At 37.7% G+C, this 16,036-nt stretch overlaps 1 protein-coding gene across 1 annotated transcript in view; it reads right to left on the bottom strand.

Annotated features, from left to right (window-relative positions):
- Positions 1-16,036, bottom strand: part of LOC140164803 (CCR4-NOT transcription complex subunit 3-like) — a 38,048-nt gene that overhangs the window by 13,717 nt on the left and 8,295 nt on the right. The window contains 8 exon segments of the mRNA XM_072188170.1: positions 2,165-2,391; positions 4,560-4,729; positions 6,535-6,565; positions 6,567-6,644; positions 7,290-7,403; positions 8,171-8,395; positions 9,218-9,307; positions 9,670-9,744. Coding sequence (XP_072044271.1) covers positions 2,165-2,391; positions 4,560-4,729; positions 6,535-6,565; positions 6,567-6,644; positions 7,290-7,403; positions 8,171-8,395; positions 9,218-9,307; positions 9,670-9,744 — 1,010 coding nt within the window.

Consider the following 16,036-nt stretch of genomic DNA (forward strand, 5'->3'; position numbering starts at 1 on the left):
TAAGCATGACAGAAATCAATAGAAAACAAAGGAATCTCAAGAGCAACATTGATTTTTGAGCACCTATTTCCCAAGCAGTTACAACATGTGATATATATCATTTTAAAGCTTGTTTAATGGAGATTTCAACTGTTTAATAACCTAAGATACTCAAAAGTGGGACTCTACTCTGGATTTGTCATGGATGACCACCTATATGCCTCTAAATGAGATTTTCCTTTTGACAAAAGAGATGACAGGCAGACACCCTTCACAAAAACATTACAATTGATTGGTCTTACAATAATACATGTTTGTACAGCTGCCTGTATCAGTAATATATATGCTCAAGATTCCAAATACTGTTTTTGTGGAGGGTGTCTACCTTTCGTCAAAAAAACAGGCATATATATGCTTGTAGATGGAATTCTATGGTATTCCGATTCCACATTGCTCTAGTGCTTTGCAGAACAAAAATGTCTATCACATTGGGCCACAGAACAGTCATCAATGTACTCACAAAGTGTACAATCCGATGTTAACAAAACATCATAATGCACTCCAGCAGATAAATGTATTCTCTTTTTGTAAAAATTTATTCAAATCTGCCACTAATATTCATGATGTTACACATAAGAAGTACATTTCCAACAATTTGGCACAAGAGATTCAATCATTTCTGACCAATTTACACATGATACATGTATCATATGCTCAACACACAAAATTACAGATATGTAATTTCCCACACATGTATCTATTGCACTAGATTATCAAATTTACCCATTATTGCTCATGGGGAATCCCCTATTCTGTAAGTGTTATTTTTAGTTGCTTTTCTGTCAACAGACATGATGCATGTCTTCAATCCAACGGCTGTTTCATGCAATTTAAAATTTACGTATTTTTTTTGAAATGCATGCATGGGAATCCCCAATTCTGTTAGAATTATATTTAGTTGGTTTTTTTTTTTCAATTAAAATTTTTTCAACAAATTTACATCAGGCAGCTATTTAATTTATCTGCATTTATGGGAAAAAAAGTCAGCTACTACAATTTCAGGGTCAAATTAAATGTGACAGCATAGGTCTCTTCTTCAAATGGTCCAATAGAGCTCAACAGATATGTATATTGGGTGCCTACAAGGGAGGCATTAAAACACATTCATGGGATGTGGACAGACGGCATTGCATCATCAGCGCTCTACACACACACAGCATTGCTTCATGAGCCCCCTACATGCACTGTAAGGCACTTACAGGAAACACGTTCAATACGCGATCATTTCCCGGATGCGGATTCGATTGCAGTGTAGAAACTTTATATTATGGATACCCATCCCAGGACGATCACATCGATGCGTTTTAACCCCCTGGACAATACTGGTCATCTAACAGCATTTCTGATTGGTTGATAACTTGAAATGCTCAATTGCTCATTTCAATTGCCAATTACGACTAGGCTTTAAGGGCAGATTAATGGGAGAGATCACGGACCTTTTCGAGCATCATTATTTTTGAATTGTATGTCCAAAGTATATAAAACTATACATTTTCGGATGCGGACGAATGTGTCTCCCATTACTCTGCCCTTAAACTATTTATGATCAAACTTGCATTTGCAGATGATCTTATTAATATCCTCCTTGATTGGTTCAAAATTGGACACAATATTCATTTTGGCCAATCGGCAGGTAGTTCTCATGGGGTTAATATGAATCCCGCTCTCATGTGCAGTCGCCCATTATTTTATCATCTCTTTTCATCCTTAATGAAGAAAAATGATGAGTCCATCTGGTTAAGAGAGACTACCTGAGACTATAATCGGAAACCTCACATTCTTAAAATCTTAACTTAGACAATAATCAAACAGCACAAGCGGGTGTGAAAAAGTATAATGACCCCTTTATATACCAGTACATAGTGCAGAGAATTTAAATATATTCAAATTCAATGAAGAAGCATAGCAAAATATATGCAATGCGATCTGGTGAAATACCTTCCCATGGTGAAATTATTCATAGTCATTCTTACAAAATAAAAGTTTCAGTTTTAACACTTTCTAAATAGCTCTTGGCTCATATTTTTTATTTAGAGGTTACAGAAAACAAAATGAAAATCAATTTCACCCTGGGTTGAGTTTTCCAAGATCACATCACATAATGTTCAATTGCTGTTAGACCTACCTATTTGTTTTACTGAGGCTATTTTTGTTGCTTGTCGAGTTGCTAATACTCAGCTGTGGTGTAGGCGTTGTAGGCGTTGTGGGTGTGATGATGGTGGCCGAGCCTGGCGACGACGCCACTCTGACTACTGTGGGACGGTTTGAAGACGGTGCTGATGTTGCCATGGGAGATGTAACGCTACTTGTTGACCCTTTGCCTCCGGAGATTTTCCTCGGTGATGACACCGACTGTTGACATGCAAGATGAATGGGGACAAAATGCAAACATATATACACTAAGCCATTCAAGTTAGTTTTGTTCTTTTGCCATTGAGGGAAGGGTAAATGTGACGTAAACAAGCAACATGGGCTATTCCATTTGAAATACACACTCCTACATGAATATTCCGCAAAAGTCTTTCACAGAGGGAGTATGTGTTTCAAATAGAACAACACAATTACATAACTTCCCTGTGAAATACTCACTTACGGAAGACATAGGTAAAGCAACATACAGGGGGAATAATAATTAACCCATGCCAATTGAATTTGAAAAACATACTCCCTCTGTGGAAGACTTTCCTTAATTCTTCCACAGGGGTATTATCAAATGGGAGTAGCACAGTGATTTACTTTTTAGGCCTTATATTAAGTATGCCTGGACCAGGAGCTAAAATGAGCTTCTGGTCCCAAAGATGGTTCCTGGTCCTATAGTTTGTAGTGTAAAATATTGGACACACCAGGAGCCAAAACTTGGCAACCATGGGGTAAAAAAAGCTGGGTGTCTGGTTAATATAAGTAGGGATAACCATCAAAATTTCATGTTGACCCTATTGCTACAAAAGATTGTTTTCTGAGTAGAACTAATCAACAGAAGTATTTTGGTGGTTAAATGGTCAAAATCGGTCAAAAACTTTTGAATTATGAATTATCAAAGTTTCCCATTCTGACCGGTCATTGGAACGAAATAAAATGACAAGGTCCAAAAATAGCAGTTGGGAGCAAAATTGGCATACGCATATATTTACCTTTATATATTTCTTTATTTTAACATATTTGCAAACATGAAACAAGCATATTGTGAAAGTATCAAAGGGGTTTCTTATGAAATGGCACTTAACTAGTCACTGGCATAACTTATTTTTTCAAACCAAGGCATTGAAATCATGCATTTAGAGGACATTTGCCAAAAATCATCCAAGATAGCCGATATGGCACAAAATCAAAATTGCACTAAGTAGGTGAACTTTTTTTCACAACCAAGAATTTCAATGTTATTGGGTTTAATATGACCAATTAGTAGGTGTATGTAAACAAAATCTTAAGTTTTGAAGGTCATTGACTCATTCACAACAATAGAGATTATCCTCATCATGCTCATGTGTATTCCTGTAGTATTCCTCATTCAAACCAAAGTAGCACTCAATACATTATGAGTATCTTTGTTCAAACCAATTCAATGCTTGACCTCGGAGTTACCTGCATGACTATCGCGGGCTATTTTGAAACAGTTATGGTTGCACATTCAGGTACTTCTTTTGAAACTCCTAAACAAGGTATAGCCAGTAGCAAGTTGTAGATGTTATAGGCCTAAATATAAGAAAAGCGTTTAGGTTAAGATCAGGTGAACAATACATCGAATGAGCACGAAACTTCACATTTATGTTCAGAAAGGTGTCTTCTTAACATGATTTGAAAGGAATATAAAAATTCCAAAGGGAAGCTGGTGATTTAATTTGTAACTTCGAGATCTACTTGTTCAATTTTTAACCTTTTTACAGAGGGTATGATAGAGGTATTACTGGCAACTCTGCCAAATTACAGCTCAGTAGGCTACGTTTTTCACCTGATCTTACTGATTTGAATATTTTGTGCCATTCTTGAGCAGTGCTAAACTCAGCCACTGGCAATTAAGCGCACTGTGGCGATGGACCAATTTTGACTCGCACTTACAGAAAAACAAAATAAGTTATGTTGCTGTAATTTGCAAGATAGTTACAAAATATAATTGGCAGTAACTTCCCCAAATTTTACAGAAAAATATTGAAAAATAAAAGAATGAGATCAATTTAGAAATGTATGTGCAAGCAGTGCACAGTTGAGCTCCCTGCATGTCTATGGGAGTGTTCTAATCAAGTTGATGGTTATTTGGTCATCCCTAATATAAGCTTTGATTACTTGTCATACAAGATAAATCTCACTAAACTCTTCCAAAGTAACATTAAAATGGGACTTGTAGTTTACCATGATGATGATATTACCATTAGCAAAAGGTTACAGTTAAGGTTTGGGTACATATTTTGGTAAGAGCTTAAATGAGGGAAAAGATTTCGGACAAAGGTCAGATTCCAATGATAACGTAACATTATTCTGAAGTGTAGCAACTGGAGGAGTAGTACCATGGTACTAGCACCCACCTCGCTTTCTGACGCTGACTTTGTTCTTTTTGTCTCGTCCGATGTGTCATTCTTTTCTTTGGAATGGTTGTTGCTAGAACTAGGCGACGGCGACCCACTCCTGGGCGTGTCCCCTGAGGTGTTGGTCATTGCATCATCGTCCGGTGAGGTGGCAATTACATTGGCATTGACTGCATTTAGAGAAAGAGACACTGGGAAGACGTCGTTATTTGTAAATTTCCTGTGAAAATTGTGGGCATCTTAAAATTCTACGGCGACAGATCTCACACTCTTGCTCAACTCATATTCCTCACTTACAAATTGTTTTTGTTCTAATAATATACCATCCTATACTATAAAACATGAACCCTTACCCAAGCAACAACCAGCCATTATAGTAAGGAATTCACACTATCCTCATGAGTGATTACATTTAACACATTGCCTAGTTTTAACACAACAAAGTAATGAGAATGACCTATATCGACTGCTTAGTGCCAGATGTGGGTAAGTGCAATAGCTGCCATGTGTATATATGAATACAATATAATGTGTGCAAATTGACAAATGTTCACTGGGCAGCTAATGCAGTTACCCACTTCTGGCACCGAGCAGTCGATATGTGCCCAGCGACCATCTTTTGACTTTGCCACAAATTCCTAATATGTTCTTCAAATGGTAAAATTGAAGCATGGTTCTGTTACATTGAGTAGAGCCTCAGACATGACGGTAAGAATTATGTAACTTCACACAATGTAACTGGTTCAATTCCCATTCACATAAGCTTGCAAGTCCATGCAAGGAGCAAATATGTTGCACTTCTTAACATAAATCATGACCTCCTTTTCAACTGACCTAAAGAAGTTTATGAAAAACCTATGCTCAACAAAAACTGCTGGAGTGCTAGAATTGCTAGTTGGCAGAATGGCTACAACGCTTTCCGGTCAAATTCACATGTACAAACCATACAATGATTTTACAAACACCTGCAACTTCACATATATACAAAAGCATACCAACTTCATGCCAACTTATGTACTTATGCACACACACCCTCTTGTATGACCCCGAAAGAGTGTTTGCTTAAATGGTCTCTCCATGTGAAGACACACTTAGGTCCTGATGGGACCAGGCTCAAACAAAATGCTCAAGCCAGGCTAAAATGCCCATAAAAGTATATGCTGGTCTATTGGCAAAGAGAAGTGAGAAACAGGTATGAAGACAAAGAACAAGGAAACAATCAAGTGAGCAATTGCAGGGCCCCCAGGAAGATCAGTGTTTTCATTGATGGGATTACCCTGCTTAAAGAAAGTATAAATAAATAAATTTAACTGTCAGCCTTTGGGTCAAGAGAAAAGAAATGCTTAATCCAATCTCAACTGCCACTAAGGCTTGTGAATGACTTTTCAATCTTGGAGTTGCATACACCCACATTCTAACCATGGGAGTTTTTACACTAGAATCTGTATAATGTATGGCTCAAAGACTCTATTTTTGAAGTGGAGCTCCATCATCGCGAACAGGCTCCACAGTTGGAATGTGTATAATATAAACAGCTCCACAATTTGAATGTGGACACAAACTCCACCCCAAACATATGTAACTACCAGCAAATGCAGCCAGCGCTACACCCAGTTTTGCTTGATTTATACTGTGGACACACAGTTTTATTGCCCTGACTGACCTAACAAGCCCAACTACGGCCTTATTTATTTATGCATGCCATCTGTGATCTTTAGATACTGTCCAGTACTCCAGAAGCGTGGGTGTCCGTGGAACCTGTGTCCACTGTAACACCATATGTTCCCTTGCATGTGTCCTTGATTGGCAGTGTTTACAAAAGCACATTCACACACACCCCACACACCCCTTCCACTCACCCGACACATACACATGCATGTGCACAGACGCGCGCACACAAAAATATACACCATGCATGGCAGTGTACATGCACACACTACTCAATCACCCTAGCAGCCAGAGCTAAGATACATACATTCACTATCATCAATGTCAAGGTCATCGTGAGAGGAACTCGCTCTCTTCAAAGTCTGGTTCTTGACAGCACTCTATGTAGTATTCCACATCATCTTGTATTCTTTTTAACTGAAAAGAAACAAATTGAACACAAATTTACTAAAGCTTACTGCATTTCCAACATTTTTTTAAAACTTTCGTAGTATAATTTGGTTCACCTCAAGTTCAGTAGCGACATATGCGCATATTACGCTCGCCGCAGTATCGAATCGCACACATCAAGTTAAACGCCCTGAGTGCACATGCATGCGTACAGGGGCAGTTTGTAGGCACGCTTGTAGCACAACCGCGAAAAAGCATCAACGTCACTACCAAACCTGGGGTAAACCAAATTATAATCGGGATATTCCTCACTGATGAGATTGTAACATCCTATGACGTCATTCTGTCAATCATATGACGTCATCAGTGAGGAATATCCCGATTGTAGACAAGATATCATCACAGCATCACCATCTGCTGAAGTTAAAACTTTAATTCAGCTAAAAGCTTGTTCATCCCTGGAGGTGGTGAATTCTAAACAGCTTAGGAGCAACCCAACATATCGATGACATCCTATAAATGTAGCTAGTTTTATTCCATAGCAGACCCCCTTCCTCCCCATCTGTAACAAACATTGGAGAACTATAATTTTTTACCCCTCCCTCCCTCACAAAACTATGACATCATCTATCTTTTGTGTTGTTCCCTTACATAAGTTTCATTTCCACTTACCTGGTCTACTTCTACTGTGCTGTTATCTAGCATTCTCATCAGTGTTTCTAGATTCTTTATGTGAAACCTGTGCTTTTCTAGATATGTGTTTAACTCCTCGATTCGTTCTTGTTTCTGTTGGTGGTAAGAGGCACAGGATACATGTAAGTAAGCAAAGAAAATTAAGCAGCTGACTATCCAAAGAAATCTTAATACAAATTATCATTATTTACAGTACACATACAGTCCAATCTCCAATCCACTTTTATATGGCTATATCTGTTATCCAACTGTGCTCTGAAGCATTTAGACATATCTAAATTTAGACATAAAAAGCATTCAATGTAACAGAAAGCATTCAAATACCCATCTTCCGACATATTGATGAGTATAAAAGTGTTTACTGTCCTAAATTTAGGACTTTGAACATTCAATACCAAATACGAGTTATATTTTACTGTCCTAAATTTAGGACTTTGAACATTCAATACAGAATTACACTAATTCATTTTCAATCTGGATTTGCCATTCAGTCCTCAAATCTTAAATTGTTGTGGCAACCATTTTCAAGGTCACTGGGCAAAGACAAGAAGGGCACCAAGGCAAATAAGTGATGAAGAATGCCTTGATCACTTGACAAAGATCTGGGGCACCAAGGCCAAAACTGAAAAGGGGCAGGCAATGGTCTCAGTGGCCTCCCTGAAATTCAAGCCCTGTTGCCATTTATCCAGCCCATGCTTTGTCCCATCATGGCCAGATAAAAGAGGTTGGACTGTACTTCAAATTATTTAGGAAATTTCTTAAGAATGTACATGGCGAAATTTATACTATGCAGGAATGTCGCATCAAGAACCTCAGGAGTTTTACCAGGCACAAAAAATAAGCACACAAATTGAACTCACATCTGACGCTAACTTCTTCTTTTTTGTTGATGAATTGATGGATTCAATTTCACATTCAAACTGGTCCACCATTAAATTGAGTTTGTCGATATTCGTCGCTAGCCACCCACACATGTCGTCCTTCTCTTTCTGAATCGGGTCCACCTTTGTTGCTAGCCCTAAGCCTTCTTTTGAGTATGCTTTTGTTTTTGTTTCTCTTTCTACTACTTTGAATCTTTCCATTTGCTGTTGGATAGAAATGAAAGAAACAGAGAGAAAACAAAATTTAAACAGCAGATTGTCAACAGGTCTGTGACACTAATATTTTAAAACTCATAGCGAGACCAAGAAATATTGGGCGTAAGGGATCCAATTTTATCATCATTATGTTTTGGATCCAATATTTTTTCACACACTAGGATTAGTCAAAACATAATAATGAAAAATGGTGGATGGTGGGATACAGGATACAGGTCTGTACTTCAAATACATAATAGATTTGTTTCACACGCCTTCAATCTGTTGGTAAGGTGCTTTTCGCCGATTGTAGCTACCAAGAGGGTCCTGATCACAAAAATTCAAGCTGAACAGTACCTTTTTAATTGGAGTTTGCAGTGGATTATGTCTGGCATATGTCCTTGTATGGCAAACACCAACTTGTGTGTGCATACCCAGTTACCCACACACCCCTGTTTGTAAATACGTTCAAACGAGGACCTCGACTTTAGAAGGATCTAACCGAGGACTTACACACCCGTTTTTAATCGACACACCGTGGACCTCACGCAAACACACCAGGCAACTTACTATCCAACTGAGACCCGTCCTATACCCGCTATGGGGACCTATCTTATATGCTATCTTATATGCATATTTGCATCATTTACGTCATCCTGGGCATAGTTTCAAAACGAGGATGTCCTCGTTTGGAGGTGTGTCCTCGTTTTACGGTGTGTATCCATATGTAGGTCCTCGTTAGACGGCATTTACAAACGCACACACACCCCCCCCCTCCCCCTCCCCACACACACAAAGACCAAACACAACTTTCAGCATAGTTGCACTTACCGTTTCTATGAGTTTCCTATTTTCAAGAAGCGTCCTCTTGTCCTTAATTTCATTTGAAGCTGCCCATGTCTTAATCTGATCTCGTAGCCGCTGTTCGAAAAAAAAAGGAATATAGAGATCAAATTAAATTTAGCCCACTGTTATTATTTACATGGAAGTTTTGCCACATAAGATGTCATATATATCTTCCCAGATTCCACACAGTTCCATCTCACATTCAACTAGAGTTTTCTGTTGCACTCTTCTATTGTTTAACTCCCAAGTTTTGACAAAAGGGTTCGAACTAGTATTATATCACCCTAAGCAGAGAAAAATGCATCAAAATAAGCAGAGAAGGAACTTATGGCCATCAAATTATACTTGCATATTCAGGAAGTTAAGATTTTCTAATAGTAATATGAACTTTCAAATTTGAAGTATCATGAAACTGATTTCATTCTGTAACACCTTACCTGTAATTTCTTAATCTCCTTCTTCAGATCAGCCTCGTATTTTTCTTTCTGATTGCTATTGGTTGCATTATGTACCTGTAATAGAGCAGAGATGAAATGGACGGTAATTTGCTACTGTTCTATAGAGCATATCTGTCATATTGGAACTAAATTGTGCTGTGAAATTTTACGCTCATCACTTTGAGCCACTTTTAGCACTAAGTCAAGCCTGTCATCCTAGAAGTAGAACTTGATCAGTTCCCTCAGATCGCGATGTCCAAACAGTGAGTACATTAGCGTTGAGCAGAGGCACCGGTACTGAGGAGTGACCATGCAGTGCTGAGTTGGGAAGAGGCGCGTATCACTGACATCAAAGCTAAACATCAAGGCCGAAGGCTGAACATTCAGTCCATCACCTCTCTGCCCACACCTCAGCAGAGAGTAGATTGCTCTTTACTACAGCTACCTAGAAGCAAACGTGTGTGCAGTACATATTATGTCTCACAAGCACAACTGCATCCTTTTCCAATTTCCACTATATCTGTAACAAAGTCTTTTTACCCATATCGGCTGTGCGTAAAGTATCGTCAACTGGAGAAAAATCTACGCACCACACGATGTGGAACTAGTTAACCCTAACACTGAACACTGTTTTTTGCTAGATCGGAAGTTAAAGAAACCAAAAAGGAGAGAAGATGACCACTGACCAAAGAAGTCACTTGGTACCCTGAGATTCAACCTTAGGGTTAACATACATGTAGGCCTCAATGTAGGAAAAAACATGCTAATTAACCCTAACACTACTAGATCGGAAGTTATAGAAGAAACAAAAAAGGAGAGAAGATGAATTCGGAGCTGGGAGTCTTTGGGAGCTGGTGGCATACCGGTAAAAGGGGGTCTTTCAGAGCTGCGCCAAACTCAAAGCTGGCAGGACTGGTGTAGGTAGCCCAATTTGCTTACAATTGAAATCTTGGCTAGTAAAAATGTGTATCAATCCATCCATGGATAAAATGCATAACTAAAGGACATTTTCCTTTCAAAAGAAGGGGAGTTTTGTTTCTAAAATGTTTAAAATCATGGACAATTTTGCTATCTTAAAGTGAAATATGGTCAATCTTCCTTGGAAATCAGCATTTGTCTCTCCAGCCCTGCTAATTAGTTTGTATACATTTATTATTTAGCAATTAGACTACCACTGAATTAGCAACTTCATACATCTAATGAGATTGATCTCATTAAGAAATGTATACGCCTGCTTGATAAATGTAGATGTGTGTTCCTAATTAGTAATTAGTAAAACACATTTCAATGCAACAGTGACATGCATGCATTATCAACAGGTATGATGATGTACAGAATGTGTATCACTAGATGTATGTAAAACACCTTTGAATAGCCATCACATATATCAATAATTTGAAACCAATAATTTTGCACACTCAATTTCCTATATTTTACCACTGATCATGCTGATCATCAACCATATCTACACCCCCCTCCCGCCAAATAAAAATAAATAATTTAATCAACCACAGTGACAGCGGAAGCATTAAAATTTAGGGGTGGATAAACATATTTTAATGTTCTGTTTTTTACTGGGACATTTGTGTGCGAAGCATGTGAAAACATATTTCATTTTCAAACTGTTTTAACCCAAAATGAAGCTGAATTGCCATTTGGTCCAAACACTTTGTTTTTGGAAAAAATGAAGATAAACACAGTAATTATTGCTGAATTTTTGGTGCTATTAGGATTTTTATGGGGTGGCAGTTCCCCTTGGAAAATTTAGGTGCCAGAATATCATACAGTATAACATGCATCTCAATATCAGCAGCCCTCGAATTAAGGATCTGAAGGGGCACTGCAACTTTTTTAGGGCAAGTTGAAAATTGCCTTGGATTTTCACCGAAAAGGCAAGGCAGCACGGCAGTTTGTAATATTTCAAGAGGGCATCATGGCAACTGTTGAAAATTTGAGAAGGGCACCAAGGCAATTTCTCAAAAGTGAAGAAAACACACACAAACATAGATAGATGATTTTATAATGAAGGGGCAGGGCTGGGGCACCGACGCAACTTCATTAGAGGGCATGGCAAGTGACTGCCTTGGGTAAAGGGCATATTTTGAGGGCATTACGGCAGTGGGGGTGGGCACCCACGGCAAAATGCCATGGGTGCCGTGGGTTAATTCGAGGGCTGAATATCAGTACACAGTGACCAGCTCACAGTCACTACATATCAAAGTAAAACTGGTTTTTTTTATCACGCTCTACCATTAATCATATTCACTCACACCCACACATAATTCCCTGAGGACTCTCAAACGACGACAAGATAACAATAAGAATAATTTACTGAATTATATTCTTTTTTATTCCTTCCTTACTTTCAATGATTTCAAACTCAAGGTAAATGCTGGAAATGTATTCCACCTGGAGCAGCAGTCACTCTTTACTTAGGATTAAAATTCAATTCAGTAAAGACTTCAAGATTTATACCTGTAGACCATTAGTAACCAGTGAATTTTTTTATGTAAACACTTGTAAACTTGTTTGAAACTTCCTTTAAAATTTTTTTAATAGTACATGTACGTACATGTCAGTGTATTACATCACATCTGAATTTGTTCTAAAATTCATGAATTTTGAGTTTTTGTATGCTTAAAATCAGAGCTCGATGTTTGCACAGTATTTTTGTGGGACCTGAGAGCATACAAATGTATCAGACACACCAAATTGCATACTGAATACGAGGAATGTCCTCATGAAGATTTTTTTTTTTAATTCGCGAAATAATACAAATTTTAATGGCAACTTATTAAAAATTGATTAGTTTTAATATTTTATATATATGGCCATGCGTTTTGAGTTGGGCCAGTAAATACATTGTAGGTGGAGATGTTACATGCATGCTGCATTTTAGGGTTCATCTTTTAATTTTCTCAGTTAATATGTAGCCTATGTTGTTAAATTTGGTGTCAAATTAAAGCTTGTGATGAGATCAATACAGTTAACCTTAAAAAAGTTGTAAAAAGTTATTAACATTTGAATAATATTAGCATAATGTGCGGGGTGGAGGAGGATCAGGAGGAGGAGGATCAGAATTTAATAAAAGTGACCCCCAGGGGGCATATGATGCAAGAGGTCCATTTCTTTTTTCACATTTTTACAATTCACTTTAAACTGCATACTATAACACCATACAATCATATTCCAGGTAATTTAATTTGCTTTGAGAAGCAATTTTGCATATTTTATTTTCCGTTCGGGTTACACATTGAAGTCAATGGGAAAATATGCCTTGAAAGCTGGCGCAAAATCATTGTAATTTTATTGAACCTTATGATGTTATATATGTATTTAAAGCTCTGACTGAGAGGAATTCAAATATGGAACTTTTAAATATGTGGGGTGAAGCTAACTTTTTTTTTTTAATTTGTCAAATTTTACATTTTTTCCCTTTTATATTTGGTATTTTCAGTTTCATAACTCCTTAGTGTTACACCCTGTGCCATTTTAAAGTGCATTTTTGGATTCCTTGGTTCATTTGAAGCCAGAAAATGTATACTTTTATATATGTTGGGTATAATTTGTGAAAGATATTCATAGCTAAACGAAAAACATGCAATTTTCATCTCGCGAAAACATGTAACGCATTACCAGCCCAACTCAAAACGCATGGCCATATACGGTAGTCCTCGAAGTAAACTTTATACATCTAATGATATTTTAGTGTATGTACAGCTTGGAGGAAAAGCCATCCATCGTTTGAACATTTTGACCTTTCATGCATTTTCCCCCCTAAAAAGACCAGAAAATTTTGTTCTGGGAAAAAAATGCTTATCTAGCAAAGGTCAACATTTTCAGATGATGGAAAGCTTTTCCTCCCAGCTACATACACTTCAGGTACATATCATTAACGTGTACTTCGTCAAAAATATCAGTTTTTAATAATTTGCCATTTCTATCAAATTTCAAGAAATCAAAATTATTCGATTATTTTGAAATCAATTGCAAGGACATTCCTCATATTCAGAATGCAATTTAATGTGTCTGATGTGCTCTCATGTCCCATAAAAATACTGTGCAAACATTGCTATCCGATTCCTTAACAAACATATTGCACATTTTTATTTTTGCGGTAGCTCTGCACCCAGGATGAAAATTTAATGTACTGCAAAAATGTCCATTCTTTAATAGTTATAGTACTTGAATTTGATTTGCAGTGTAGATTCATTCACAGCATTACTGTTTTTGCAATTTGAACTAGTCAAGTTTCGGGTACTTTAAAATTGGCAAAGTGCAAAAAATCACACACACATAAATGACTAACTTTCAAAATAATTGGCTACATGGATGAATTCTCACTTTAAATACAGGCAATGAGTACCGGTACTGCTACTGTTTTGTATGTATTGTTAATAATTAGAGACACACAGATTAGCAACATCAAGCACCACTGGTTTTGTTATTTAATTCATATTATTTTGTACAATGCACTAGCAATTTAAATAAATGTCATTTTCATGGTTGTGAAGGCTTTTTCCTACTTTTGTACAGGAAACGAAAGAGAAACAATCCTAAAAATAAAATCAGAAAAAAATCCCAAAGCAATCACGTCTCTGCACTTTTTTAGTTATCAGGTATAGGTTCACTCTTTCCACTTCGGTTTCGACTGTAGACAACAAGTTCCAATTATTCCTTTTAATGCAGAAATTTCAGAATTGTACATTTTCATAACCATACCGTATTTGGAATTAGCATTAAAATGAGTACCGGGTACAAATAAGCCTACTATTGGTTCAGTAGTTCTACAGATAGCTCTTGATATTTTGAGAATAACTTCGGACTAAATATCTTGAGCATTGGGACCTATGTTGAGCCTATATAGTAGGATTAGGCAAAAAAAAAAAAGGTTTTTGAAGTAAAACATGGGATATTAAAAAGTGAGAAAGGCGATATTTTCCCCCCAAAATGGCACAAAAATGGCAGAAAATATGAAAAAAAAATTAAATCTGCCGTCTGCCATCTATAGTTCAGAATTACCAATGTTTAGATTGTCAACAAAATTGCCGGCGTCCGTTGAAGAAAAAAATGGCAAAAAATTTGCCCTTGAATTATAGAGAATGCCACTCAGTTTCACCTAAAAAACCCTAAACTAATGAGAAAACTAGAATTTCGCGGTTCTCGACCTGAGCGGTTCTCGACGCAAAGCGTCGGCCGCAATGCCTCCACCTTGACCCCAAAATGACCTTCACATTCTTTGCCTCACTACGGTGGCTATTCCCACCAAATTTCATGAACCTGCAGCAGTCTATGGCGATTTGACCCCAGATGACCCCGAATGACCCCAAAATGACCTTGACATTTTTGCCTTGTTTCAGTGGTCCTCCCCACAAAATTTCATGAACCTGCAACAATCTATCGCAATTTGACCTCGGATGACCTTGAATGACTTCAAAATTACCTTGACATTTTTTCTTCCTACAGTAGTCGTTCCCACCAAATTTCATGAACCTGCAACACTATATGGCGATTTGACCCTGGATGACCCCAAATGACCTCACAAGGACCTTACGATTTACGCAAATTTTTAGCGCTGAAAAGCAAATCAGGTCAAGAACCTCTGGCTGTGCTACTCTCCGCCAAGTTTCATCACTGTAACTTGTACAGATCTCCAGATAACCTGTGCACAAGGTTATTTTGCTTGATATGCATAAATTATGCAAATTAGGTCTTAATTTAATTACCATGCTAAAATTTGGAGACCGCCAATTGCCACCCATCCACCAAATTGCATCACTATACGCCTTACCCCTTCCGAGAAATTGCACTCGCAAGCTCGGACGGACGGACGGACAACCAGGAAACATAATACCTCCGGTGGAGGCATAAAAAAGCATGTGAATGCAAGCCAAAAAGCCCCAAAACAGGCTGAAAATAAATAAAAACATGGGAATTTAGACTCTCAAAAAACCTGAAATCAGGCTAAAACCTGAAAAGTAGCATCTCTGATAATGTTTTATAGTCAATCATCATCATCGTCTAAGCTTTCCGGCTATGCTGCTCTCCAGGCTATTCTGTCGTTGGTCTGTGTAAGAGTTTGTTGATCTACTTCTGGATTTGCACGACCCATGTTGGTTTGGGTCATCCGACATGGAGCTTAGTTTTACGTTGAAATTCAGCTAGGGCTTGACGTGCTGGAGTTTTCATCTGCTGGAGTTTTATAGTCAAATACTCCAGTAATTCAATAAATAGACTGACATTTAGCCTAAACGTGGAACTCATTTGCAATGAAATGCCATTTTTCATTAAGTAGGCCTACACTGTAAAGCATGGCTTTTGCTAGAGCCCTAAGTTTTCCGTTTTATGGAAAGCGGAGAAATTTCAC

This window comes from Amphiura filiformis, chromosome 11 (assembly GCF_039555335.1).
Source record: "Amphiura filiformis chromosome 11, Afil_fr2py, whole genome shotgun sequence".
Taxonomy (NCBI): domain Eukaryota; kingdom Metazoa; phylum Echinodermata; class Ophiuroidea; order Amphilepidida; family Amphiuridae; genus Amphiura; species Amphiura filiformis.